The sequence below is a fragment of the Lepisosteus oculatus genome, chromosome 23 (assembly GCF_040954835.1).
Source record: "Lepisosteus oculatus isolate fLepOcu1 chromosome 23, fLepOcu1.hap2, whole genome shotgun sequence".
Lineage (NCBI taxonomy): Eukaryota > Metazoa > Chordata > Actinopteri > Semionotiformes > Lepisosteidae > Lepisosteus > Lepisosteus oculatus.
The window spans coordinates 4,170,182-4,196,453 of NC_090718.1; the positions used below are offsets into that span (position 1 = coordinate 4,170,182).

The 26,272-nt window shown below is 47.8% G+C and overlaps 1 protein-coding gene across 1 annotated transcript; it reads left to right on the forward strand.

The window, feature by feature from the left end:
• fxyd6 (FXYD domain containing ion transport regulator 6) lies at positions 1-25,550 on the forward strand. Its single transcript, XM_069182417.1, has 9 exons — positions 1-391; positions 9,939-9,992; positions 12,139-12,162; positions 14,531-14,566; positions 17,098-17,172; positions 18,639-18,675; positions 19,622-19,671; positions 20,180-20,222; positions 21,939-25,550. Exons 2-8 carry the CDS (start codon positions 9,944-9,946, stop codon positions 20,206-20,208), a joined length of 300 nt encoding a protein of 99 aa, XP_069038518.1. The 5' UTR covers positions 1-391; positions 9,939-9,943; the 3' UTR covers positions 20,209-20,222; positions 21,939-25,550.
• Positions 25,551-26,272: the final 722 nt, after the last annotated feature.

Below are 26,272 nucleotides of genomic sequence, written 5' to 3' on the forward strand. Positions count from 1 at the left end.
GCCCACCGCCTCGCCAGACTGTGAGTCGCGCTCAGTCAACGGCGTGGGGCGTGTGAGGAAGACAGAGCAGAGGGAGGGAGGGAGAGAGAGAGAGAGAAAGAAAGAGAGAGACAAACCTTTCGGAAAATCATCGGAGAAGCGATTAAACGCCGCGACCGACAAACTAAGACATTTCAGCGCCGTGTCCCGCCTCGACCGACACCAGAATCCGCTCAATGAGCAGCAGAGCGGCGGGGAGAAGATTCGTCTAAAAATCCAAATATTACAGGGGGGAAATACGAATAAAAGACATATAAAGTAGCCGAAATTCTTTCTTGCCGAGACAACAATAGCGGCTAACGGGATTTTCTCTTCGCTCTGCCAGAGGTCGCTTAGATACGGAATAATTAAGGTAAGACAGTAAGTTTGACGTCTGCCGTGCGGCTTCATTGTAACCAGGGCGAAGGTAGATACCAACGGTCAATGTGTTTTATTTTGCCTGTTTTTTTTCCCTTTGTTTTCAACTGCGTGCAAAATAAATTTAGAAAAAGAGCAGCGGTGTTAATCCGTCTGCCGGAGCGGGAGGAATGCGGACTACGGGGGGGGATCTGTGGTAATCCGGTTTATGGGGTCTAATTGGCCGGTTGATGATTTTCAATGATTATCAGTGGGAAATTACACACAGGGTGGTTTGTTTACTACGAAATAACGAGAGCGGGAAAAGTAGTCCAGTCTGAGCCCATTTCCAATTTTCTTCTGCGCGGGGTGCAGCCGTTTCCACGACGCTCCACCTGGCCGTTTCCTGAAGGTTGGGCATTTTTTTTTTTGGTCCGCTCAATTTTCTCGCGTGGGACGAGCAGGTGGCTCCGGCGTGTTTGTGTGTTTCTCCAGCCACTGCTGCGTGTCGCCTCGGCGCCGTGTTTCGCGACGCGAGGGTGTGCCCTCTTCGGCTGCCTGGCGTCGCGGTGGCGCGCCTGGGCATCGCCACAGACAGGGCGCGACAGAGCCCACCACCCCACGGCTACACGCACGACCGTTTCCACGGGGGGCGAAGACAAGCACAGAGACGGAAAAAGGTTGTTGTTATTATAGCCTTTGTGCCTTGTATCAATAATAACAACAACAACAATAATAATGCTCATAATAATAATAGGGGTTATTATTATTACAGTTGGTCAAAACATCCGAGTCTTGTTCTGAAACACAAAACAACACATCGCTTCTTGTTTTATTTGGGGTGTCGGAACAGCAGCGGATTATCGGGAGAAAATCTACAGGTTGGACAGGAGGGGAGGGGGTCTGGGGGGGAGGAAGGGCTGTTGGAGCCATCTCTGTTGTCTGGAAAGTGCTGGATCGGAGGCTAATCTTTCCGCGCTCCTTGCGAAATCGAGCACAGCGCGCTGGGAGGCAGGGAGGTACCGTGCCGGACCGCGGGTGTCCGGGCGTACACGCACCCCACGCATCGCCCACGTAGACGGACGTTTAATCGTTGAGACGCTGTACTGCGTGTTAATTATCACGCAGTGACCGCTTCTTCTATTTGCGGTGGCCGTGTGGTACCAGTACCGGTCCCGGGACCAGTACAGTAAACAACGCCTAGATCGCCTGAGCCCCGAGACCACTGTCCTGTAAATGGGCTTGTTAAATGTCTACAACATTAATAGCGAAAGACGGCGACAGCATGGATTAGGAACCTCGTAAAATAAACAGGACATTATCGCCTTTTTTTCCAGCACATGTCCACGCATGTGGTCTCCACGGAGCGGTCCGCGATGGAATTGGACTGTGCTGTTGTTGTTGTTGTTGTTGTTGTTTTTCCCCCGAGCTCGGTTCCACGGCGCTCCTCGCACGACGCGGACACGAAGGAGCCTCTCTCACCGGCGCGGCACGTACAATCTTTGGGTATCCGGGCTGCGTACTGTAAGTCACGCCAAGACAGCACCGGCAAAAGAGAGAGTGGCGGCCATAATATTATCTTTAAAAAAAAAACCCCAACAGATGTCAAAATCGGCAACGCAAAAAAAAAAACACGGGTGGGCAGTTCTCTAGGATCCTCCGTTTGCTTTCTGTGCCACGACCGCCCCTCCGTCAAGAGGCGCCGAGGAAAGGCGACTGTTCAGTGTCACTGCGAGACGCGTTTCTGAGAGAAAGCGACCGCTTTTTGTAGATGTAAACGTTAATATCGCACAGGCTGGCCAGAACACGTAAAAAGAAAAACACGGCTTTTGTTCGTGTGGTCGAGCGATCAGCGACACGCTACACAAGAGAAGCCCGTTGCCCGTGGGCTGGGAGACGGTATGTGGGTCACGGTTTCTCGGTCTGTGATAATGTAAAGGGAGTCGACACGCGTGGTTTCCCGTCTTGTGTCTCATCCCTTAACCAGGTATCCGGACCCGTACGACCCCCCAGCGCCTCCACGACTCAGCCCTTTTGGTACTTTTCATGGCAGAGCCACCTGACGGCGCCGGTTGCCATAGTGACCCCCCCCCCCGGCTGCTAATCCGGGAAGAGGGGGACCAAGTGGCCTCCTCCCCCCCTCGTGTCCGTCCGGGCCCACTGCGCGGTTGGCATGGTGACGCACTTGGCCCCGTCTGGCGAGACCCTGCCCCAGATTCAAGACGGGGCTCGCCTGTTTGTTCGGTTAACGGGCGGACGGGAGGGCAGGTCGGCCGAGAGAGAAACGAGGAGGGGGAGAGACGGGAAGGGGTAGTGATATAAAAAGAACCCCATCTTGTTTACTTTTTCAAGTCCCTCAACACCGGCACACGCCGGGCGCTGGGCTGTCGTACTCCAGACTTTACCGATTGCAATCAGAGAATAACAGAGAAAAAAAAAATTACAAAAACGTCTTGTAACTACAGGATATGGCTACACTTCCATTTAAAATCATACTGTGTGTACCCTTCATGTACAGTACGTCTACAGTGTTTATTCTGCTCCCCGGGGCGATACTGTAGTAGAACCCTAAGCAGACAGATAAGGAGCCGAGACTGAAATGAACGGACGTCCAGCACCTCCAAAGTTTCAACAAACGAACACAACAGTAATACACTTGATATTTACATTTTTATATAGCGCCATCACAAGTGGCTCCTTAAAGCTCTTTACAGGATAACAACAGAAACACATAGACCGTGAGAGGAGATAGCGGAAGGGGGTTTGGAATACAGTACAGAAGCACAGGAGGAGAGACAGGAGCAGATCAATTAAAGCCCTTCTAGAGAAGAAGGGTTTGAGTCTTGATCTGAAAGCGCTCAGGGGAGATGACTCTGTTATCCCAGAGTGCTGGGGGCGCTACAGAAGACGGCCCCCTTCAGCCGCAGAGTGCAGACAGGCCCGGGGGACAGACAGGAGACCAGAAGTGGACCAGCGAAGGGTGCGAGCTTTTCCCCCTGTGTGTCTGTGTCCGAAACGGACGCGGCTCGTATATCTCCCGCCGCGGTCTCTGCGGCCCCGGCTCTCCTAGCGGGTATATGCCCACAGCCTCCTCCGATTGCTCCCGGAGTTTCCTCCCCGAGCTGCTGGGCTCGGAGGGGACGGCTTCCTGGTGGACGGGGATTAACGGCACTCAATTCCCGTGACCGCGAAGCCACGGGATTAGGCGGGTTGGGGAGGGGGAGCAGTTGTCGGGGACGAAAATACGGAACAGGGTCTGCTATATCCCTGAAGACGTCGGAGAACGTACCAGCCAGCCACGGCCTGTCCTATGCGGGGAGGGCTCTGTGAAGCCGTGTCCCCTGCCAGATACTGTCCCTTAGCTCTGCTGCACTAGAAATGCCAGATGGCATCACCTGGGAATAAAGCTGCCAGATTGTGCCTCTGACAGCAGCACGGTGCCTCCTGCCACCTCATCCCTGAAATCAGCATCATGAAAACTGAAGCGTTTGCCTCCTGATGGTCCAACGGCTCTGTGTTTCAAGGGGGCACCATGTCACAGGGCTCTGCTCTTGGGCACTGTGCCCTGGGGCACCATGTCACAGGGCTCTGCTCTTGGGCACTGTGCACTGGGGCACCATGTCACAGGGCTCTGGGCTCTGTCACTGTGCCCTGGGCACCCCCCTCTGAAATCCAGACAGCGCAGAGCTCTGCTACGACAAAGAATCTGGTCTGAGGGCATGGCGGCGTTGTTCGCCGACTAGGGAGGGGCGCTGTGTCCCCCAAGAGACCGGGTTCGAATCCCAGCAGGGGCAGGGAGAGCTACAGTACACTTCTCAACCCCACAAAAGCTACATGCTGTGGCCTACACGACTAACTAACTCCCTGTTGACGCCGAACAGCAAGAATGAATTTGACTTATTCCACTTGTGTTCAGAGCAACTGTGATCGTTTTGTCCTTTTACTGGTGACCTGGCATAGACGGTGCAGTTACAGGCGGGTTCTTTAGGATCTCGGTATATATTTGTCATCACACTGGCAGAAAACCGTGATCTAAATTTCCATTTTGAAAGGTGTGCGAGTGATGGCATCAGTAAAAGAGGAGGGGTGTGGCGTTAATGAAATGATTGCCGAGCTGTGTCTCTGACCCGTCCTTGTCAGTTGAAGCTGCTGAAGGGTGCCTTAAGGACAATTTCGACAGAAAATGCGTGTAAATATCTGCATGCAGGTCTAAGAGGGATCTGCTGTAGATCCTATTACACTTACTGTAATTATGAGCAAGTGGAGGTAGATGACATTGCTACTGCAGGGTCGGTGCCTACTCTTAACCTTAGTGCTTACTAAAACTGCACTGATAAATAGGGACAGTGTTTCCTAGTGTTCAGGCAACAGGTGATTTCAAGATACGTCAGGAAAGAAGCGCAAGTTTGCTCTCCCAATGAATCCTAGTGGGTGCCAGTGAGCTCAATCTCCGATGAGCCAGTCTGGAACAAGATAAAATTCTCCAGTCAGGCCAGGAGGTGCATCTTTACACAAAGGGTGGCAGGAGTGTGGAACAGCCTTGTTGTTGAAGCCAACGGCTTTTTTCGTGAAATGGATCAGTTCTCTTCTAACTACCAAACGGGTTACCTCACGGGGACCTCAATGGGCTCTAGTTTGCGACTGTTCTTATGTTACTAAATCACAGCTGATTGCAAACAACTTGTTAACATGGGAAGGAAAACACTCTGCCAGCAATTGATAAAAAAAATAGCACTTAAATAGTTTTCTTCTAAACCCGAGCACAGGTATAGATGTGGAGGTTTCCATATTCTTTTCTCCAAATTAGTATTCTTACACTGGTTGACAATCATGTGCAAATCTGAGATTACCAAAAAGTTAACTCTAGGGAATTAGGAAGCTGTTGAGTCATTTGCCGAAACGGAAGATAAAAATACACACAGAGCCTTTTTTCTTTCTTTGGAGAATTCTCTTGTACTTCAGTTTCACTGAAAGCTACACAGACACACACACTTTAAAAACTGAAAGCTTCACCACTGCAAGCGGAGCATTCACAAGACACATGAGCTTTGTTCAAGCCCATGCCTTCTGCTGACGATTCATAATTCATCAAACATCCAATTATCTTCAATTATTTATGCATTGCTCTGATTCCCAGAGCCTGCATTTTAAATACAGGCAGAAAGCGGGCATTGTTTTGGTTTTTGGAAACTCAAGTAACAAAATGAGGAAAAAAAGGACAGAGCTGTCCATCACCACCAGCGACACAGCCGTGGTCAGTACTTGTTTTTTTTCATGACCACAGAGTCAGGACCTCGGTTTTACAGGTTTTACCACCTGTTTACAGTATAATGTCCCCATCACTATACAGGGGCATTAGGACCCACATGGACCACAGGGTGAGCGCCCCCTGCTGGCCCCACTAACACCTCTTCACTAACAAATTGTCTTGATGCACTGTCTGCACTTTGTGTTTTTACACTTGTTTTAACAAATCGAGACTTTCTGTAAGAATTCCATTGTACCAGTACATGTTACATATGGCAATAAAGTCCAAGTTCAAGGTGAAATATACTTGATAAGGCTCAACGAAATACAGTCATCGCTCCTGCCCCCGATTATGATGGAGAAACTTCAGTGCCTGGCGATATCTTAGCTATCTCAGGCCCTCTAGAATCTCAATATGTCCATCCAGCTAAAACAACCCGAGATTTACAGTAAAAGTCCTGCAATAATAAATATTACATTTATCATCTTTACTATCTCTTGGGATTCATCCCATGGGAATCATCTTCCCATGCTCTCTCATAAAATACTTAGTTGTCCCAGTTCCCTTACTGTTGTGGTACTCAAAGGCTTTTCTGTCTCTATAGTGTATTTTTTTCCAGCTGTGCCTGGAGCTTGTATACTCATTTTCTAGTTTCAAATCTCGGAGCCTATTAAGTAGCCTGTAGAGCACTCTCGACTGATTTTTTTTTTTCTTTATGTCTCCATTAAACAATTTAGGTCACGCGTTCCTAGACTTGGACTTAATTGTTTTATAGGGAAGAATTATTTCTAGCCATTAACATGATATTGCTCAAGTATAGCCACTCCTCTTCTCTTGAGTTTGAATCTACAGTATCTCTTAACCAGTTGAGCACTTGTAAGTTCTGCCTTATTCTTTCAGTCTGCTTTCCATTTTTTCCCCAATCACAACTGGCCATCACAGGACACACACACATACACCAGGGCCAATCTTCCCAGAAGCCAATTAACCCTCCAGCATGTGTTTAGACTGTGGGAGGAAACCAGAGCACCTGGAGGAAACCCCCACAAACTTGGGGAGAACATGCAAACTCCACACAGACGGCACCCCAGGAATTAAACCCAGCCCTGCTAACCACTGTGCCAATTTTTTTAAATCTTTTATCTTGAATGTATGCTGCCCTCGACCAAGACTATTAAAATAACACTCCACCTCTTTTATTCTTCAGTCTCATAAGTTACTTGGATCTCTGCGTTACCGGTTTGTAATGACAGGAAGAGTTCTTCCGAGCAGTGGTTACCAAGCCTGGTCCTGATGTTTTCGTTTTCCCCCCCTCCAACTTGAAATGGCCAATTACACAATTCAGCACTTAGCTGGACTACCTCCAGTTGCCCGAGAGCTGGAAGCACCTGAACAAGTCACAGCGAGCCAAGAGGCAGCTCATTGAAGTCGTTAACGGCCCAGAGTCCTCCATGAGTATGGCGAAAGCCAGTGACTTCCAGAGCTAAATGTCGTGCCAACAGTTTAGTGAACCAAATTACAGACGGCGTGTCACTGAACATGTCAAAGCTGCAATTAAAAGCAGGGTATGTTGAAGACCAAAGCTGCTTTCTGGGGTAGCTGCTTTCTACCGTTTACAGTTTTCTTGTTGGAAAACTGTATAAAAAAAACCTCCATGGCAAAGTATTACATCAAATCAACTAAAAATATTGCATATATAAATCTTCATATATAAAAAAAGTAGTTGCATACAAAGTAGTTTACATTTCAAGGTGGGGGAGTTGTTTGGTATCTAAACTATTACTCAGGGTTAAGTCACGAGGAGGATATGAGAAGTTGTTTGACATCAGTGCATTCGAGGGTGAGAAAAGGTTAAAACTGCTCAATTAAGTGTGAAACAAGCCTCCTTGCACGTGAGCCGAGGCAGAAAGAGAGCCGGGAAACTGTGACAACATGGTGTCTCAGTCCTGCTTCAAACCCCAGGTCTCACCACGCTCGAGAGCGAGAGCTCGTGAGAATTGGGACGTGAAGCGGCCCTTCCTGCTCACTAGTCACCGTAGTGACTAATGCACTGTGATGGACGAGCGAATAAGTACAGGTTGTGCAGCAGAGATTTCACTGCAGTGTGAGAGGAAACCCATGCAAATATGTGGAGAACATACAAACTCCACACAGACAGTACGAATAAGTACAGGTTGTGCAACAGACATTTCACTGCAGAAACGCTCCAGCGTGATCCAGTGTTTGTCAGCAAAACCATCTCAAAGTGGAGAGGGATATTTCTACTGGATTAAAAGAGATGGATTCGCAAGCCTGCTTGTTTACAATGTCTCAGGGCCACTCCACCTCCCTGGAACTTTTTGTCAGAATCCAGTAGGGCTGATTAGGACCCTGGCAGGGCTGGGGTGAAAAGTTGAGAGAGAGAGAATTCTGTTACCCGTCCAAATTGTAAGGTGATACCCGTGGTCAAGAAGGAGGGCAGAGATCCTGACTCCAGAGAGCAGAGTCCGAAAACCAAATCCGAGCTACGAGGCAGGTGCGTAGTCAATGGGGGAGGCTAAAATCAGTAAACCAGGATTCGGGAGGGAGTTCCAAATCCGAATCGCGAAGCAGGTCCGTGGTCAGCAAGACCGTATCCGTAATCCAAAACGTTGCTCGACAAACGGGCGAAGGGAGTAGCTCAGGCGAGTGGAACTCTTCAGAAGAGCCTTTACTTAACTGGTTCCATTCTTCACCCCTCTGCTTTTCTTACTACCACCATCCACGGTTTCCTCTGTATATTGTAATTGTGTTTTATCTTGTGTATTCTTATTTATTGCGGTCATCCTGTAAAGCACTTTGAGAAGCCACCCTTAAAAGGGGCTATATAAAATAGTTTATTATTATAAATCAATAGTGAGCATGGAGAGGTGCAGCAGAAAGGTTCAAGCAGGGAGAAAGGGGGAAAGAGGTTGGATAATTGATTAATGGCGGTGAGCAGCGCACTTTGGAATGCGGCGGCGAGGGCATGGATGTTTTGTTGCCCCATTCAGAATCGCAGGACATGACGCCGCGCCGCCCAGGAAATTTCAGCTTATTTTGGGATGGAAACTGAAGGTCTACTGTGCACGTCACTTCCGCTGCGGTTTGAAATGCACGCGCCCATGCCGATTCTTTCTGACCCCCGCAATGTAAAAACGAGCGTCGCGGCTCCGATAGTGGACCTGAGGGCTCAGCTGGAACAGCTGTGTGCGGGCGACCAGGTACAGGACTAGGAAACCTGTGTTCCAGTCTCCTGCAGCCGCAGGGGGTACATGCTTTTCATTCCAGCAGCAACGCACTTGACTGGATCAAACACTTCGATTACTTTATTCATTGAGCTCGTCAGGGGTCCCAGATCTCTTCACCTTAATTTGAAGCTGCTGGTAAATTTCGCATGAGTTGTCCAGGACAAGGTATGCAGAGCTGGGATATTTTGGGAAGGCTTATCCCCCTGTGCTGATACCCCTTGAACTTCCACAATGGTGACCCAGCCAGCAGTTATTGGGTAGTTATAGAATATTTACAGCTATCCATTTTCTAATCACTTTATCCAGTCCACTGTAGCTCCGAGCTGTCACCGACAGAAATTGATTTTCGGCAGACGTAGCTTATGGTTGAACTAGTGAAGAGTGTCCCGCTACAGTTTCTAGTGTCCTCTGGGGTATAAAACGTTTGCTATTTGAATTACACAAGGCAGGATACACCCTGGCTGAGACACCTGTCCATCACACACACACCATGAGTGATTTTCCCAGAAGCCAATTAACCCACCAGTATTTTTCTGGAGTGAGAGAGGAAACTGGAGCACCTGGAGGAAACCCACTATAACACGCGGAGAACATGCAAACTCCACCCAGACAGCACCCCAGGAATTGAACACAGCACTGGGAGGCAGAAATGCTATCCACTGTGCTGCACTAAGAATAGACTTTACAGGCTTTATTTCAAGAAGCCATTCAACGATAGCTCATGAGAAATATATCAGTATCAAGTCATTCAAGACAGTCATTATCAAAGTGCTGAACATAGAGCGATACGATCCATTGTCTGTATTGGACATCGACTTGTAATTCAAACTAGGAGACTGTGTCCCCTTCCCGGTTTTGTAACTCCTCTAAAACAATTTGCTGCTAGAACAAAGTCAAAATACACTTGTACAAGACCAGCAACCTGCCAAACGGCTGGAAACCTATGAGCTGACCCACTGAGTCTGTGGCATCTACGCGCCCACCCTGTGTGTGCCTGCCTCTGCTCGTCAACACCCCATCCTTCTCTGCTCCGCTAACTCTTGTATCGCTCTCTCTCCCCTCTCCAGTTGCCATGGAAACGGTCCTGCTCTTCCTCTGCTCTGTGCTCGTCTACGTGGCTGGTAACTACCGACGACCCCCCTTCTCCCCCAGCCCGAGTGTGCATGTGTGTGTGTGGGAGAAGACGTGTGCCCAGATGTTGTAGTAATGCACTAATCTGGATGTGGCGAGAGGGGGTTGGTGGAGAGTGGGTTAGTTTAAATGGGTCAACGCAGCATGGTAAACCCAGTGCTCGTTATGTCTATTCTACAGTATGTGTATGTGTGTGTGCACATTAGTGAGGCAATGTGCGTGTGTATTATTTTGTCACTTTATGCGTGCATGTGTGAATTAGTTTGCCATTGCGTGCATGTTTGTGTGTGCATTATTTTGTGAGTGTGCATGTGTTCGTTTGTCAGTGTCTGTCCTTGGTTTAACACATAATCCAATGGGAGTCTGGGATGAGAGTGCTCGTGCTTGAATCTTGAAGGAAGCCTGCAGGGGAGGAGGTGGGGAGTTCTCCAGACTCATCCACCTGTAAGCTGTGGGGCTCCCTCTGCGCAGGGCAGTGCATTTACTGCGCATTTCGCCGGGCATTAGAGAGTAGGGCAGCAAAGTCCAAATGCCCCCTGGACTGGAGTTCAGTGGCCGGGCTGGAAAACGCAAAGCCCCCCTGGAAACAAGAGTTGCAGGCAGCGCTCTGCATGTAGAGTACGATCAACCAATCTAGGTCGTCTTCGTTTTCTTAGAGTGGGGGGGGAAAAACTGTTCTTGAAAGAAGGCAAAAAAACAAAACCCTTTTCCAAGCCTGCCGTGGAAGGTTAGCTCCTCGTTAGCAGAGCGGCCCTTCCTCTCTCTCTCTCGCTTGCTCGCTCTCTCAGGCTGAGAGTCTGAGGCGAGGGAGCCTGCAGGGAACTGGGGCATGAAGAGACGACGGTGGGGGGGGTGGTGGGGAGACGCTGGCACGTTCGTGCGTGTTCGATGACAGGGGGAGAAGGAGAGGGAGGAAATGGAAGGTTTTTCGCAAGCAGATCATTAAAGAATCCATCACACGGGCAATGAAGGCCACTACAGCGTGGATACCCGTACTGAACCCATCCCAATGAACCCTTGTACCCAGACTCCCTCCTCATCGAACGCCCGACTCTCATGACTTATTCCCGGGAGGGAAGACAAACCAGCAGACCTCAGACCCCCCACCCCAAGAGACCCCAAACGTTGCTCCTTGTACCCTGACGAACGGGACTCCGTGCCAGTGCGATGCCAAGAGAGCCAGATCACATAGAAAGTGAACTGCTGATCAAGCCGGGTAAACAAAACGTTAACAAAAGAGCCTTCAGCGCGTGTTGCGCCTGGCGGTTTCTTCTTTTTGAAGTCGGCGTCACGAGCTGGATGATTCATTCGAGGCAACCGGCACAGATGCGCCTAACGCTACTTCGAAGCCCCAAAAACATATTGCCTGCTGAAAAATCAGCAAACATGTTTGTGCTGAAGGGCTCGTGTTCGCAGAATTTGTTGGCGATGTGCAGTTGTGGGCATGGCTTGGCAGGGTAGCCCAGAAATATGTTATTGGTTTAACTAGCCACGTTCATTTACTTTCAAGACGTTGGATGTCATTACCCAGCCTGCCGTTTTCTCACCACCCCATCCGATGCAGGTTTGCAAGGGGAGCCGAAATCTATCCCAGCAAGCAATGGGCATGAGGCAGGGTACACCAAGGATAGGCAGCCAGTCCATCACAGGACCCACACAGACAAACACACTCGGACCAGGGGCCCATTAACCCACCAGCATGTCGTTGGACTGTGGGAGGAAACCAGAACTCCCAGAGGAAACCCATGTAAACGGGCATCAGATCCTCATTTTATCCACTTCAAGCAAACCCCGAGCAATTTCATCCTGAACGTGCTCGTTTCCCTTCATCATACGTTAAAAGAGGGCAGACTTGTACATTTACAGACGTAGAGATAGTATGGTCCTGACGTTGTTCCTTTCCAATTATAGCATAAAATAGCATATAACCCTCTGCCAAACGGATATGTCTTCTCAATTCTGGGGGAGCCCTGCTGTTGCTCTCCGGGTGTTATTCCTCTCTCAGGGGTATGGGATGGTTATTGCAGCTCGCGCAGGGAAAGCCCAGCTTCCCCTCTCCGTGGGGAAGGACATGCTGGGAGCCCCTGCTGGGGGCGTGTCAGGCCCGGTCTAACGTTGTGTTTCTCCTGATTGCAGCGGGGGCGGACTCCAGTACTACAGGTGAGGCGCCTGCGATCTCGGGCCCCGAGGGGGGGGGGGGGGTTTCCTTTAGGTGGGCGGGCAGCTGGCTCACGTCATGTTCACGAATCCCGTTCACGATTTCGAACGGGAACCAAAAACCTAGTTCAAGCTAGGGAGCTGCGTCAGCATGCACAGGGGTCAAAGGAGCAAGTACAGGCTTATTTTCATGCTGAAAAGAAACAGCGTTTCGGCTGGGGAGCCTTCGGGTGTGGCGTCCTCTCAAACCCACCTGAGGAAGACTCCACAGCCGAAACGTTGCGTTTCTTTTCAGCACAAAAATAAGCCTGTACTTGTTCCTGTGCAAAACAGGAAAAAAAGAGCCTAGAGAAGAAAATGAGGTTGAAAGAATTACTTCCACCCATTCATCCAGTTTTGAACCACTTCATCCAGTTCAGGGTCTTGGGGGAGCCAGAGTCTATCCCAGCAAGCAACAGGCTCAAGGCAGGGCCCACCCAGGACACCCAGTCCATCACAGGGCACACACCAGGGCCAGTTTTCCCAGAAGGCAATCACCCCACCAGCGTGTCTTTGGACTGGGAGAGAAAACTGGAGCACCAGGAGGAAAAACTCACATACATGGGGAGAACATGCAGACTCCACCCAGATACTGTAGCACCCTAGGAATTCAACCCATTGCTACTACAAGGTAGCAGCGCTAACAACTGCACCATCATGCAGCCCTAAGAATAGACTTAACAGACTATTTTAAGGCAGCATTTTCCAGGAACACATTAAAAACAACTTTTGTTAAATCAGAGCCTATTTTTGCACGTGTATAGTGAATGCAGCCCAAAGATTCCAAAATCCATTAATTATGCAAGGGGACCCACTTCATTCAGCACTGATGTGCAGCCCCCTTCTGCAATCAAACCTCGAGAGGGATTTTGACCAGAGAGTTGTAGCAGCTAACACCTCTGGAGGGAAGAGCTCCACCTAGTGGTTCACCACCAGATGGTCAGTTGCAATCTGCTTTTCCTTGGTCATTCCTCTAATGACCTGTTCCAGCCTTAGCTAAGCTTCTGATAATCAGCAATTAGTGAAGTTATTGTTGTTAGACAAGGAGAGAAAGGCAATGCAGTCTACTTCCGTTCTAAAGCTTGCAGGACTCTATGTAAGTATGCAGTAAGCTCTTGAAAATGAAATGTGAATTAAAATGTCTGTTGTCAGGATGTAGTTAGGTTTAAGGTGTATTAATTGTTAATTTGCACCAATATTAATTCAAACGTGAAATGTTGTGCACCTAAAAGAGCTTTCCCCCCCCCATTTTAAATCAGTCTGCTATAAAAACTTTATAAATATACACAGCCCACAAATCTCAATTATACAGCCATGCTAATTAACACCTCCTTGTCCAATTAGCAATGCAGCTACAAAAAAAAGGATAATTTAAATCACAGGTGCAACAGCAGCTCACCCAGAATAGCTGTGATAAAACACATCATTTGAAAAATTGTCAAATTATTCCTAACCTTGTAATATTCAAAATCCACTCATCTTTCAGAAAGCAAGGAGTTTAAAAATAACAAGAGGATCCAGACTTACAAGCCTGTTCGTTCTGACTTTGAGGCTTTTAAAAGATTGCAAGCTTAGCTTGTCCAGTAATGGAGTCTCTAAACCCAAAGTCCAACCTGGAAATAGTATTCTTCAATTTGGCACAAAAGCAACAAACCAACATGTTTGTCTTGTATAATACATGGAACAGCAATAAATTAGTATTTGATTTAAATTCTACCATTCAAGTGCCACTGTACCCAATAGTCAAAACTGCAACAGAAAAAAATAATGACTTATTAAAATGAGTACAGTGAGACTTTCAATTAAAAAGTGCACTGAAGACACAATGACAGATCCTGAGCCACCACACTGCCCTTTCTTACATAAGGGAACAATTATGCACAAGAATTCACACCAAGCATCTATATCATGCCTATTCACTAACTTATCACCTTGAGATAAATATCATGGAGTCTTAAATCATACTTAAAGGAAAATAAAGTTGACAACATTTCGGCTGTGTGACACCTGTAGAAGGCTCCACACCTGAAACTTCATGTCTCTTTTCCTTTCAGCAGGGAATAAACCTCCACCTGTCCCTCTGCAGCCCTCGCATGCTGACGCAGCTCCCCACCTGAACTTCCTAACTCATGCTTGCCAGTGTACCAAATAAGTTTATTTCTTCCTACAAAACGGCTGGTTAAGATGTTAATTAAATCAAGAAACACTGTTGTGCATACCTGGAATCAAAGACTGTCGAAACAGTGCCTACCAGTCGAGACATACTGTAAATAGTTGGCCTTTGTAATACTTAGATCTCAGGTCTAACCAATGTTTTTCCTCTGTTGTACAGATGACAAAGCGAAAGAGCTCAGCCCCTTTGAGTACGGTAAGGAGACAATCCGGACATGTGGGGAATGTGTTTATGAGCAGGCTGAAACAGTAAAGTGTAGGTGCCACGGATTAGTCATTAGAGTTCTGGTATGCAAGAGGGACACAGACTCCTGTCATTGACCCTTTGTTTTCCCATGTCCTGGTCTGCTCATCCCCCATTTCCTATCCAAACAAGAAGATACAAAAACCTAACTTTCCCAATTTAGCTAAATCAAAAGGATGGCCAATCTTCTGGCTCTCTCCAGTGATAACTGAGTCATGTGACCCATCACAAATGAGCAATTTGGGAGATCACGTGACCAGGACACCAAGATGACAGCCCAACACTCTTAACTTGTTTTTGTGGCCCAGTGCTTTCAGTGGGTTTTTGTTGTGGGGGGGTGAGGAAGAGAATGGACTTCCTTCCTCTCCAATCGCAATCAATGAAAAGGCTAAAAATGCTTGACCCTCCAGAACTGGCCAAGACAGCTGCCATTCTTGAATGCGCGAGAAGAGTTGGACGAGTGGAGGTGGCAGTGTGCCCTCCTGCGCTGCAGTGCTGGCACAGAACCCGAGTGCCCAAGATGGCAGCCACTAGTCGGGCTACATCTCGGACAGCTCACGATCCGGCATGAGAGATCAACCTCGAGGACTGATCGAGATGAAACAACAAGGAGTCACTCGGGGCTTCTGTACCCCTTCATTCATAAGGTCCCCCTAGATAATAACCTGGATCTCCAGTGTCGATGCTGCTGTAGACCGCGCACACCCAGGCTGCAGACAAGCTAAACCGGTGCCACATTTGCACGAGGCTACGAGAGGCATCTAGTCCAGCAGTCTACAATCTGACTCCTCTATAAAAAGGTTCGGAACATAAGTGTACTCGACTCTGGTAATGGATGTAGACCCAGAAAACCTCGGAGTGAGACATTACTCTAGGGTTAAAAGGTTTAGGCTCGTGGCTGTCACAGATGTTGGGAGGGACAAACCATGGAGAATCAGGAGAGCGAAAAAGACCCCATGCGAGGCAGCGGAACGGGGAGTTAGCCCGGGCTCAGCAGTGCAAAGAGCTCTGGAGTGCCGTACAGAAACCTACGCCCTCGGGCCTCGGACGGAGCGGCGGCCTGGTGCTGGGAGGGTCTCAGGACATCCGAACGTCAATGCTGAGCGAAGCAGAATAAGTAACCCGGAAATATATAGGAGAGCAAAGCACAGGGAACTAGGGACAGGACAGAGAAGGAGCACCCTCTGGCTGCAGAGGGCGTGACAGTGGCGAGACAAACTCCAACAAGCTTAAGAGTCGGAGGCATAAAACCAACAGCCGCTACATCAGAGGCTGTTTCGAGGTGTGTTATTGGCCAAACAGGAGCAGTCAGTGAGATGAGGTTTTAAATGGGACGGCGAGCAGTTTACAGACCTAGTTAGGGCTGGGAAGGTCGAGAACATCAGGGATGGTCCGGCATCAGCCCCAGTTCTATATTTCTAATTTTAATAATAATAATAATAATAATAATATCTCCATATAAAAAAGGAAGTTTTGGCATGTAGGTTCTCTGTGCGAAGCTACCAGGATATGGGTACCTGCCCCTCTCCCCCCATGCTGGCAGACAGAATCTATTCATCTCAGAGGAGTAGTCATATCCGAATGCGATACTGTCAATTAATTTATTTTGTTACTGAGATTAAATAACTGGTCTGAGAAACTGGGACAGCAGTTTTCCTTTAACTCATTCTCTCCATAAGTCTCCAATCTCCTTTCATCCGTGTACAAGTAACTCCTTCTGTCCACTCTCCCAACAATTACCACAGGACACAGACGCAGATTTAACCTCACTGTCCCTCCCACACTCAGATCCGTTTCTGTGGCTTGCGATTCTTTGAACCTGAAACGAGCAAAGGGCCGCAACTCTGACCCCACAAGACCCACACCCTCCTGATCAGGATATTCTCACCAAGATAAAACACAGCATGGGGGATATGTTCGTGTGCGAATGTTTTATTGATTATACACCTCCATCCTTTATCCACACGCATCCCCTTCCCACCACATATCACCCGATGACAACGTGGGACTTGGGTGTTAATGAGAGATGGTCTCCATCACCATCACAGCAGTTTTTGGCTGCATAGGGGTGTCATCTTGGAAATCATGTCAGAGTTCATTCTTAAGAAAGGGGTGCTTATCTCACTCGTATTGACTTTTACCCGTTTCTCTTTTAACTAGCCCCATTTAACCTTTTCTCTAACCCTGTTCAGTTCTGTCTGCTTCCCGTCTTGAACTACTTATATTGGTATGTGAATTATTATTGACAGATTTGGATTTTATTCTTTTTGTACATGCATTATAGAGTTTCATTGCAAACGGGGAATTACTTTGATGTTTCCATTGCAGTCATGATAGGAATTTCTGGTTTCTTCTTCCCTTTTTTAATTAAGGCTAAGTCCACCCTGTCTGTCCTATCAGTCATCTATATGTTTGTATTCCAGGATATGTTAAGAATCCAAGGCTGTCCGGAGCAAATAGTCAATATGCCTCTCTCTTCCTAGATTACGAAAGCCTGAGGATTGGAGGGCTGGTGTTTGCAGTGGTGCTCTTCACCCTGGGCATCCTGCTAATCCTGAGTGAGTACCTCCATGCATGCAGAACCACTCGCACTGACGCACGTGAACTTGTAGACTTTGTGCCTGGCAGTCCATAGACAACTGGTGTGATGCTCTTGAGATTCGGTCCCACCTTTTTCCCTTGTCCTAACAATCCCCAAATCTCAACCCAGTGGAGCATGTAGCTCAGTCTCGCGCACAATCAACTTTATCACAACCTCAGCATTCCAAATCATTGTCCCCTGACCTGGCCTTTTAGCTCAATATCATTTAGCACCCTCATCATCTACATATCAACTCCACCTCTATCTAAATCAGACATGAATTCAGTAGCCGGCCCAACAATGTATAAATGGATTCAAGACCAACATCCCTGAACTCTCTTGTTCTCACCTTTGGCTGGATCCATTTGTCTTGGTCCTGGAGTGTTTCCAGACTAGGAGAGTGCCAGAACATTTTATTCTCTGATCGTGAGGACCACAGACCCAGTCTCAGTTTCAGAAGTGATAAGATCATACATGATCAGTCTCTGATCTCGCCCTGGAATGCGCAGCTCAGCTGGTTTCATTTTGAAATGATGTCCGTAGGGAACTCAGATTTGGCATTTGATAGCTCACTGCACAATTCGTTTCTTGATTTAAGCAACCTGACAATTGCCAGTATGGGCACCGTGGCTGGCATTGCTGCCTCGCAGTACTGGGGCCCTCGGTTGAATACACGGGGTGCTCTCTGCATGTTCTCCCCATCTGCACATGCGTTTCACCTATGTATGTATTCGTCTCCCTGTCCAAAGATGTACTGCTAGTTTAATTGGCTGCTGGGACAATTGGCCCTGGTTTGAGTCTGTGCGTGCCCTGTGATGGACTGGCATACTGTCCTGGGTGTACTGCGCCTCGTGTCCACTGCATGCCAAGATGCTGTGCGAGCCCAAGTCGAAACCAGCAGTTAGAAAACGGACGGACGATTTCCAACATCCGATCTGAACATCCTTGCAGGAAATTTCCTTGATTTAACCACTTCCGATTAGCATGGAACATGTGTTCACTTGAGGCAAAACCAAGCTTATTGCATGCAGGATTCAAACAACTGGCGCCCAGGGGTTTGAACAGAGTTTCATTGCAGCTTTACTTGCTAAAACTCAGCAGATCATAGAGTGGCCATTGACCGCAGAGCAGAAATCAGGCTCCTTTCTACAACAGGCAACAGTGTCCCATTTGAGAGGTGGGCCAGCAGTTGTCACGGAAACCGTTGTGTTTACGTGATTCTCTAAATGTTCATCTTCCTGTTCCCTCCTTAACGGGCAAAGGGTGGTCAGAAGATCTTCTTTCATTTTTATGACGCGGAGAGGGCCTTCCTCTCCCGAGTAAGCCTGGGTTGCTCAAGACGTCCGACGAGAGACAGAGTGCACCACCGACAGCCATTTTACTTGAGTGCGCTTTGTGAAAAAAGACAACTGCAAGAGCCTGACCGTTTCTATCTCCTGACAGGCAGGCGGTGCCGTTGCAGTTTCAATCAGAAGCCCAGGTAACGTTCATTCTTTCCGTGTTGTGGCTTCCCTGCACATTGTAAGAGTTTCCTTTTTTTTCCCCCTCCACTTTTTTGGGATCGACGCGCAACTGATCCGAACTTTATGTCGACAGCTTCTGCCGAGCCAAGCTGAGACCCAAACCTCTCCGTTTTCATTGGCCAGTTTCTGGTTCTGAAAAAGAAGAGTTTGACAGGATTTTCAGATGCTCATGGAATATTGCCCATGATTATTAGGCCTATGAACCGGCTAAATTGAATCCGATTGTGCCAGGAATGACGCCTGCCAAAATTCGGAATTAATGACTTAATCCTAAGCAATGGGATTTACATTTTGAGGAAAAAAGGAGTATAGTGGCCATTTTGTGATACATGGGAAACTCATTTCCCAATATATTAATCGTATTAAAATGATAATATAAATGAACAGGAGCAGTCTGCATGACAGGTCGTAGTTCCCCTGAATAATACCAGCACAGCTAAGGTTGTACTGGTGTATAACTGTGATAGAAATATAGTGCAGTATTGTACTATCAGGGCTCAGTTAGTGTCCTTGGCAATAAGCAGACCCACATTTTTCCCCACTTAAAATCTTACAGCCCAGACAGAGTAAAAATTGATTAAAAGATTAAAATGAATCAGGTGACAGGTTGTTGCCAACGACAGAAATAATTCTTCCATATTATTCCTGACAACTAACACTTGTTCTACATAAATGGATATGTAACTATTCTAAGTCTATTTTATTACAAAGGAACTTGGTTGGAACCCTGGTTGTAGTACCTGCATACAATACACATACAGGTACAGGCAGATACTCATTGACCTCACCTACATGGTGAATCAGCACATCATCTTCAGTACTAATCATCGATAACTGGAAGAGTGCTGAGGAATGAGGGATGCTGTTGGGAGCCATCTGACCCCCACTTTTTGGTTCCTGTAGGGCTCCTGGGGACGAGGAAGCCCAGGGGGAGACTCTCATCACCTCCAAGGGTAAGAGGTGTCACGCAGTGTGAGCCTTGCTTTGCACAATTGTCACTGTGATCATTGAACAATGATCAGATGCTGTTATCCACCGTGGATTACAGAGACCAGCAGTGTTAAATGCTTGCTGCAGAGTCAGTCATGACATGGAGGAACAAGATTTGTAAAAGAACACAAGAGCATGGCTTCTTCCAGCCCTGAATTATTCGCCTCTGAGTGGAGTTTGCACGCTGTCTCTAGGTTTGCATTGATTTTGACTCCTCCTCGAGCACCAAAATAATCTGAAAGAGCAGGGGAGCGAGGATTGAGAGACGTGATCTACATACAAGACCAGATGATCCGTACAGAGATCTATACAATGTTGCGTATTATTACATGGCAAGAGAGGTGGAGGTAGTGGATTGATGAGCAGCCTGAGCTGGAGACTCCAAAGACAAGTTAAACAACAAACACGATTGGCAGTTTTCATAGTGGGCTCCAAAATACTTATATCCCCTCTCTCTTTTCTTCTTTGCAGCCAAAGAAGCTCCCAAAACTGAGAACTGAAGAGATTCTCCTGGGTAAGACTAACAATCAGATGTTTGTCACCATGAGTCAACATCTCCTTGGTTAGGAACCCGGGGAGGGATGGAGTTTGAGTGTTAGGGGATCGGTCATTACCTGCTGTCTAGAAGGATGAGCGTTTTCTCTAATAAGACCAGAATGTCAGGGCCCAGAGAACCAGCTAAATCAATTTATTGTAAAGGGTCTCTTCTCCCCAGTACAGATGACAAGAGTACCGGTGAAACCCAGAGACAAGCCTTAGGTTTCTGTTATGTCCAGATATAACACCAAGTTTAAAATTAACACAAATGGTACTGTTGGCATTTTAACACCAAAAATGTATGGAAAAGCCTTTTGCCACCAAAATGCAGTTTAACTTGTCTCCAACATCTCAGACAATTTGCTAAAACACATAACTGCTTTGAAAGTTTACACTGAAACCATCAGCAGATATGCTACATACATTAACTGTAAAAATATATATACTTTAAGGGATTGAGACAGAACACTGGAATGAATGGGAAAGTAATATCAGCCAGAAGATACAGAGTAGTGTCATAGATTATAAGTACAGGTTTTAAGCATCTGCTGTGTGGAAGCCTTTAGAGCCCCATAACTAAAGAATACACATCTGTAGCGCTCAATTTATATTCGCTTATAACCCCTTGTGACATACCCATGGGCATCATAACAGTATCTTAGCAAACAGGCAGGTCTAGGCACACACACACACACTAAGGTTTTCAAAACACTTATTTTAAGCAAAATCCCAGAACTCAGCCAATAAAACAAAAGCCTAAGCTCTCCCTTGAGCTCCTGCCTCAACGTCTCGCAGACGTTACACTGCTCGTCGGCCATAAACCAAACCACCAAGTCTTTGCCAAAGCAGTCTCGCAGACTCTTCTCTCGCCCCAAGACTCGGACCAAAAACACAAAACTGTTTCCTCAAGATGTGGTCAGTTCTTCTCCTCGGGCGAGTGGTGCACATGGGGTCCAGCAACAGGTATCCACTCCCCTCCCCGCCCTGACTGACGCCCTGGAAGCTTCCTCTTCCTGTTTCTTCAAAGAGTCACCTGGCCAATCAGCTTCCTGCAACCGGTCAGGTGACTGGGCAGCAGCTCATTCCCCAGAGGAAACCCGACTTTCAGCCAGGAAACATGTCAGAGGGTCACTGGGGCTGATCTCCCAGCCCTCTCCTCCATCTATCATTCACGTGTTTTGCGTAAAGCAACGTCCATCTGTGATGATCCCTCACACCCCCTGTTTAATACCTTCCAGCTACTCCCATCAGGACACAGATACCGACTCTCCAGCTCCAAAACCAACAGATTCACGTTCTCATTCATACCTGTAGCCACATCCTCACTTAACACTTGACCTTCTATGATCTTTTTTTTCCCCCCTTCTGTCTGTCTGTACACCAATGCTGCTGCTGTAAAACATCTTCCCTCCTCCCCTACCCTGGGATAATACAGGCTCTCTCTCTCTAAACAGCAAACAGAAACTGATATTCCAGGACCGAGGACATAAATCCCCAAGTCAAGCTGTTCCTCAGTCCTCAGTGTCACTGGGAAACCGAGGGACTGGTCACTGGGAACTGACAGCCAATCAGGCACAGCCACACGGGGGGGCTCTGCCCTCAGTCCACTAACAACCCTTCCCTGAGCCACGTGCTGTCCGCCCAGGGTGAGAGTTTAGAAGCCTCCTCTGATACCCCTGTCTCTTCTCCCCAGGGTGAATCCTGCCACAGAGCTGCCACTGACCTGCGAGACAACCGACGCCGAGATGCCGACTTTCCTGAGAGAGAGAGAGAGAGAGGAGGGGGAGGGGTGTATGTCAGGGCCGGGGGGGTTGTGCGTGTGCAGCCTTGGGGCCGTCCTGTAAATACGTCCTGTCCCGTCGTGCGCCGTTCCGTGAGCCGTGACACTGTCCCGTCCATCTAGAAGTGTTGACCCCGTTCGTGATTCTGTGCCTGTCGTGGTGTGTAACTGACTCTGGAGGGGCTTCGAGGCTTCGTCTCTCTCGTTTGGGTTTTCCTTTAAACTTCAGTTCAGGGGGGAGGGACAGTCTCAATTTGTACCGGTATACCACACTGCCCCTCAGCCCATAAAAGACCCCAGGAGAGGGGCTGTGCACCGACTCATGGGCCCTTGGCGTTTTTTTTTCCCAAGACGCTACAGGGTCACGCATATAGAAGACCACGTTGAATGCAATTTACCCAAGCGCCACAACTAACGCGAGATAAAAATCGAACACGACAACTGCTGCAGGGCGAGTCGTCCCACCACTCCAGCTTATCAAGGGATGATCATCACAGCACCGCCGTTCAACACGATCAAATACCCCCGTCGCGCCAGTCATAATTGAGCTGTCCCGTTCTTCTGAATTTGCCCCGAAAGCCTTTGCTTCCTCCTGATTGTTCCCGTTACTGTCGTCCTACTCCTTTCTGAGTGTACAGTATATTTATAGCTATCCGGATAGATGTTTACGTGTGCGTATAGACAGAGCCCTGCCATATTCACCGCGGTACAACACCGAGCACAAAGTAGAACAGTCATAATCACATCAGCGTGGCCTCACACAGACCTTCGTCTGGAAGGCTGATAATGATCAATCAATTGGGCAATTCCTTTAAATAATTTTTCGGGGGGGGGGTGGGTGCTCATTTTATTGTAGCAGGATTATGTATACACACACCCCCATAAAATTACAGTGGAACCGGATATTTATAACTTCTTGTAAAACAGATCCTGCTCTGTGTGACTAGAAGGACCCATCTTGGGGACTTTTAGAGCTGAGGGCCAACTGGGTCCGACAATCTGACACATTTACCTGCCACCTCCAGTTCCCCCAAATGCCTGCTTGAGACATCCATCTCGGTTGTGTTCCACAACTTAATCAGCTGACTGTCGCTGCCGCAGAGGGCACTGGTTAACAGCCATCACTGTTGGCCCCCGCTGTCTGAGAGACATTCTGACTTTGCCTCGTCACTCCCCAACACTCTGCCTCGAGATACACATCTCACTTTAAATACAAGTAATATTCCGGGATGAAATTAGGGTATTTTCCACTTAATAGCACAGATAAAAGCATATCTATCCCAGAAAAGGGTAAAAAGAGAAGTCTTTAGACGGTTCTGTCTCTCATAGTGCTGTAATGCCAAGAGGTAATTAACATTCATACTGATAATATCACCCTGCAGCTCCCAGCTGGCAGCCCCACTGGAGCTCAGCAGGTGTGAGCCTGCCCAGTACCTGGGAGACTCCTGGGAAAGCTGAGGCTGCTGCTGGAAGAGGTGTTAGTGGGGCCAGTAGGGGGCGCTCACCCTGCAGTCTGTGTGGGTCCTGATGCCCAAGTATAGTAACGGGGACACTATACTGTAAAACGGGCGCTGTCCTTTGGATGAGATGTAAAACTGAGGTCCTGACTCTCTGTGGTCATTAAAAATCCCAGGGTTTTTCTCAAAAAGAGTAGGGGTGTTACCTATGTGTCCTGGCCAAATTTCCCCCTGGCCTTTCCCAGTCATGGCCTCCTAATAACCCCCATCTCTGAACTGGCCTCACCACTCTGCTCTCCTCCCCACTGAGAGCTGGTGTGTGGGGAGAGTACTGGAGCATCATCCAGGTGGGGCTGCACATTGGTGGTGAAAGTGGGATTCCCCATTACCTGCAAAGCGCTTTAGAGTGGAGTGTCCAAGAAAGAGCTACAGTATATAAGTGTAAGGAATTATTATTAAACAACACCTAGACAACCATGCCTTAAAACCAAACAATCACAGTCCTACTACAAAGAGCTGTCACATTCTCCCACGCAATGGTGTTGGTGGAGGGGAATAACGTGCTTTGAACAGAGGGTCCAGAAAAGTGCTAAATAAGTGTAAGGATCACTTTTTTTTTTTAATTCTACAACTGCATGCTCCTTCACGGGAAAGGGGGTTCCCTCTCAGCTACCCCCCTACCACACCCATCCCTGCTATTTAGAATGAGCTGCTACTGTAGAGTGAATAAACCTGCGATGAGACCGAGCCTTGTATCTGCTGGCTTGGACCTCATGTAACGTATTCAGCCCTGTGTTCCTGTGGGAAAACGTCTGTAATGGTCCTTACTGGGACAACCCACACCCAACCCAAACCAGTACCTGAGCCAGACCAGGGGGGGTTGTCCTGATACTTCCTAGCTGCTGTGCTTCACCGATGTTCAGGAGGGTCATTTACGTACAGTGCTTATAGAAACTGCGGTGGTAGACGCAGTCTTGTGAAAGGACAGAAGAGGACAGCACCCCTGCGGTCCCCATTTCTCAGGCTGGTAATTAAAGCCCCAGTAACAAAACAAATTCATGGATGGATTGGACACATTCCAAATTGAGCACAAAACGGTGAAATGTTTTGGCGTGGTATGAGGTTTGAGGAAACTGCCCCACGAACGCCAAGATCCAATCTGAAAATAGGAGAAAAAAAAAGGCAAAGGGAAGTTCTTAACTGAAGCTTGGGAAGGATGATGATAAAGAGCCAATCTCTCCCTACAGTCCTGAATAAGAACCATTACAGACGTTGGGTGTATATACATATTCAGCCATCCATTCATTTTCTGACTATTCCCAAATCAGGATCGTGGGGGGGCTGGAGTCTATCCCAGCAAGCAGCTGGCACAAGGCAGGGTACACCCTGGATGGGATGCCAGTCCACCACAGGGCCACACACACACCAGGACCAGTTTGTATATATCCATCTCACACACAACGGTCTTACCACCTGATGTATCCTGCCTCGAGCCCATCTCCAACTTTGCAGTTACTTTCTGGTGAACTCCACCTCTCTGAACAGGGGTTCAAACCCAGGGAGGCATCCCTTAACCAAGCAGGCTAAAGAAAACTTCTTATCCTGCCAAAAATACTCCAAACATTCCCCATGCATCTGCTACTTGGGTGTCTTTACTCCTTGTGAAGTTCGAATACCTGCATCAACCCAGTAACCAACCCCCTGCCTCCGGTTCTGCAGGACCAGTAGTGAAGCCCTAGTTTTCCCCCGCCCCTGCTGACAAATTTACAATCCCTGGCGGCGTCGCTCACGAACATGGCCGGCTCATCGGCTCACCATGCCGGAGTGTGAGAAACCGCAGGTCGCTATTTACCACGCAAGGAAAAAAAAAGAACCATAAAACGAGAAAAAAAAACAGCTGTTATTTATAGACCATGTCATTTGAATCAGCTAGAACCTCGCCGGTCTCTTAATTATTAATGACGGTAGTGAAGATCAGAACATACACAATGTCAGGTGTGCTGCTGTTTTGGAAGACTGTTGTATCCGTTTGTGTGATTTTCACAAACAATAAAGAAATATAGCCACATCCTCGCTTCCTGGGTCATTATTTCTGTCTCTCTATTACCATCGTCTCTCTCTTACGCTTTTAATCGATTTTTAAACCTTCCAAGTGCAGTGTGAATTCAAGCATACGCGGTAGTCTTCAGAGATACTGGAACGCGTTATCCACGGCAAATAATTTCTCACGTTTAGACTCAAAGCGCTTATACACAAAAGCTGAGCTCTGGAACCAACGCATTTTTATTTATTTTTTCGCATTTTAAAGGCCTTTCACTATAAATATCACAATCCTTCATAAAAAGGGTTGTCATGCGAGAAACGTTTTAAAAACCGAATCCTTTCAGTCGGGAAGAGAAAGGACTACGAGGGGGTTTTAGTCTGAATCTGGAAGGAATTGCCCCAGTAAAGCCACACAGCTCCACCGGAAGCCCAAATATAAAAGGGAAAAAATAATGTACCAGTGAAAATCTTGTGGTGAAGATCTGGTATGAGATTCTCAATTTGCGCATTATTCTGCTACTCAAATGTGCGCGTAATTTCCCAGGGATCAGAAACGCGCCACTAGGATTGCCCTGGAGATGTGTAGCAGGAAAATGTATGAAAAACCATTCTTTTCATGTAAAACAGAAGCAAAGTGAGCGCCGTTTCCATGTCTACTAAGGCCACAGCGCCGTCTCAGAGCTCAGTCCCCTCTGAAAAGCTTGTCAAGACGGGTTTTTTTTTATCCAGAAATCTTGATTCGGCGTC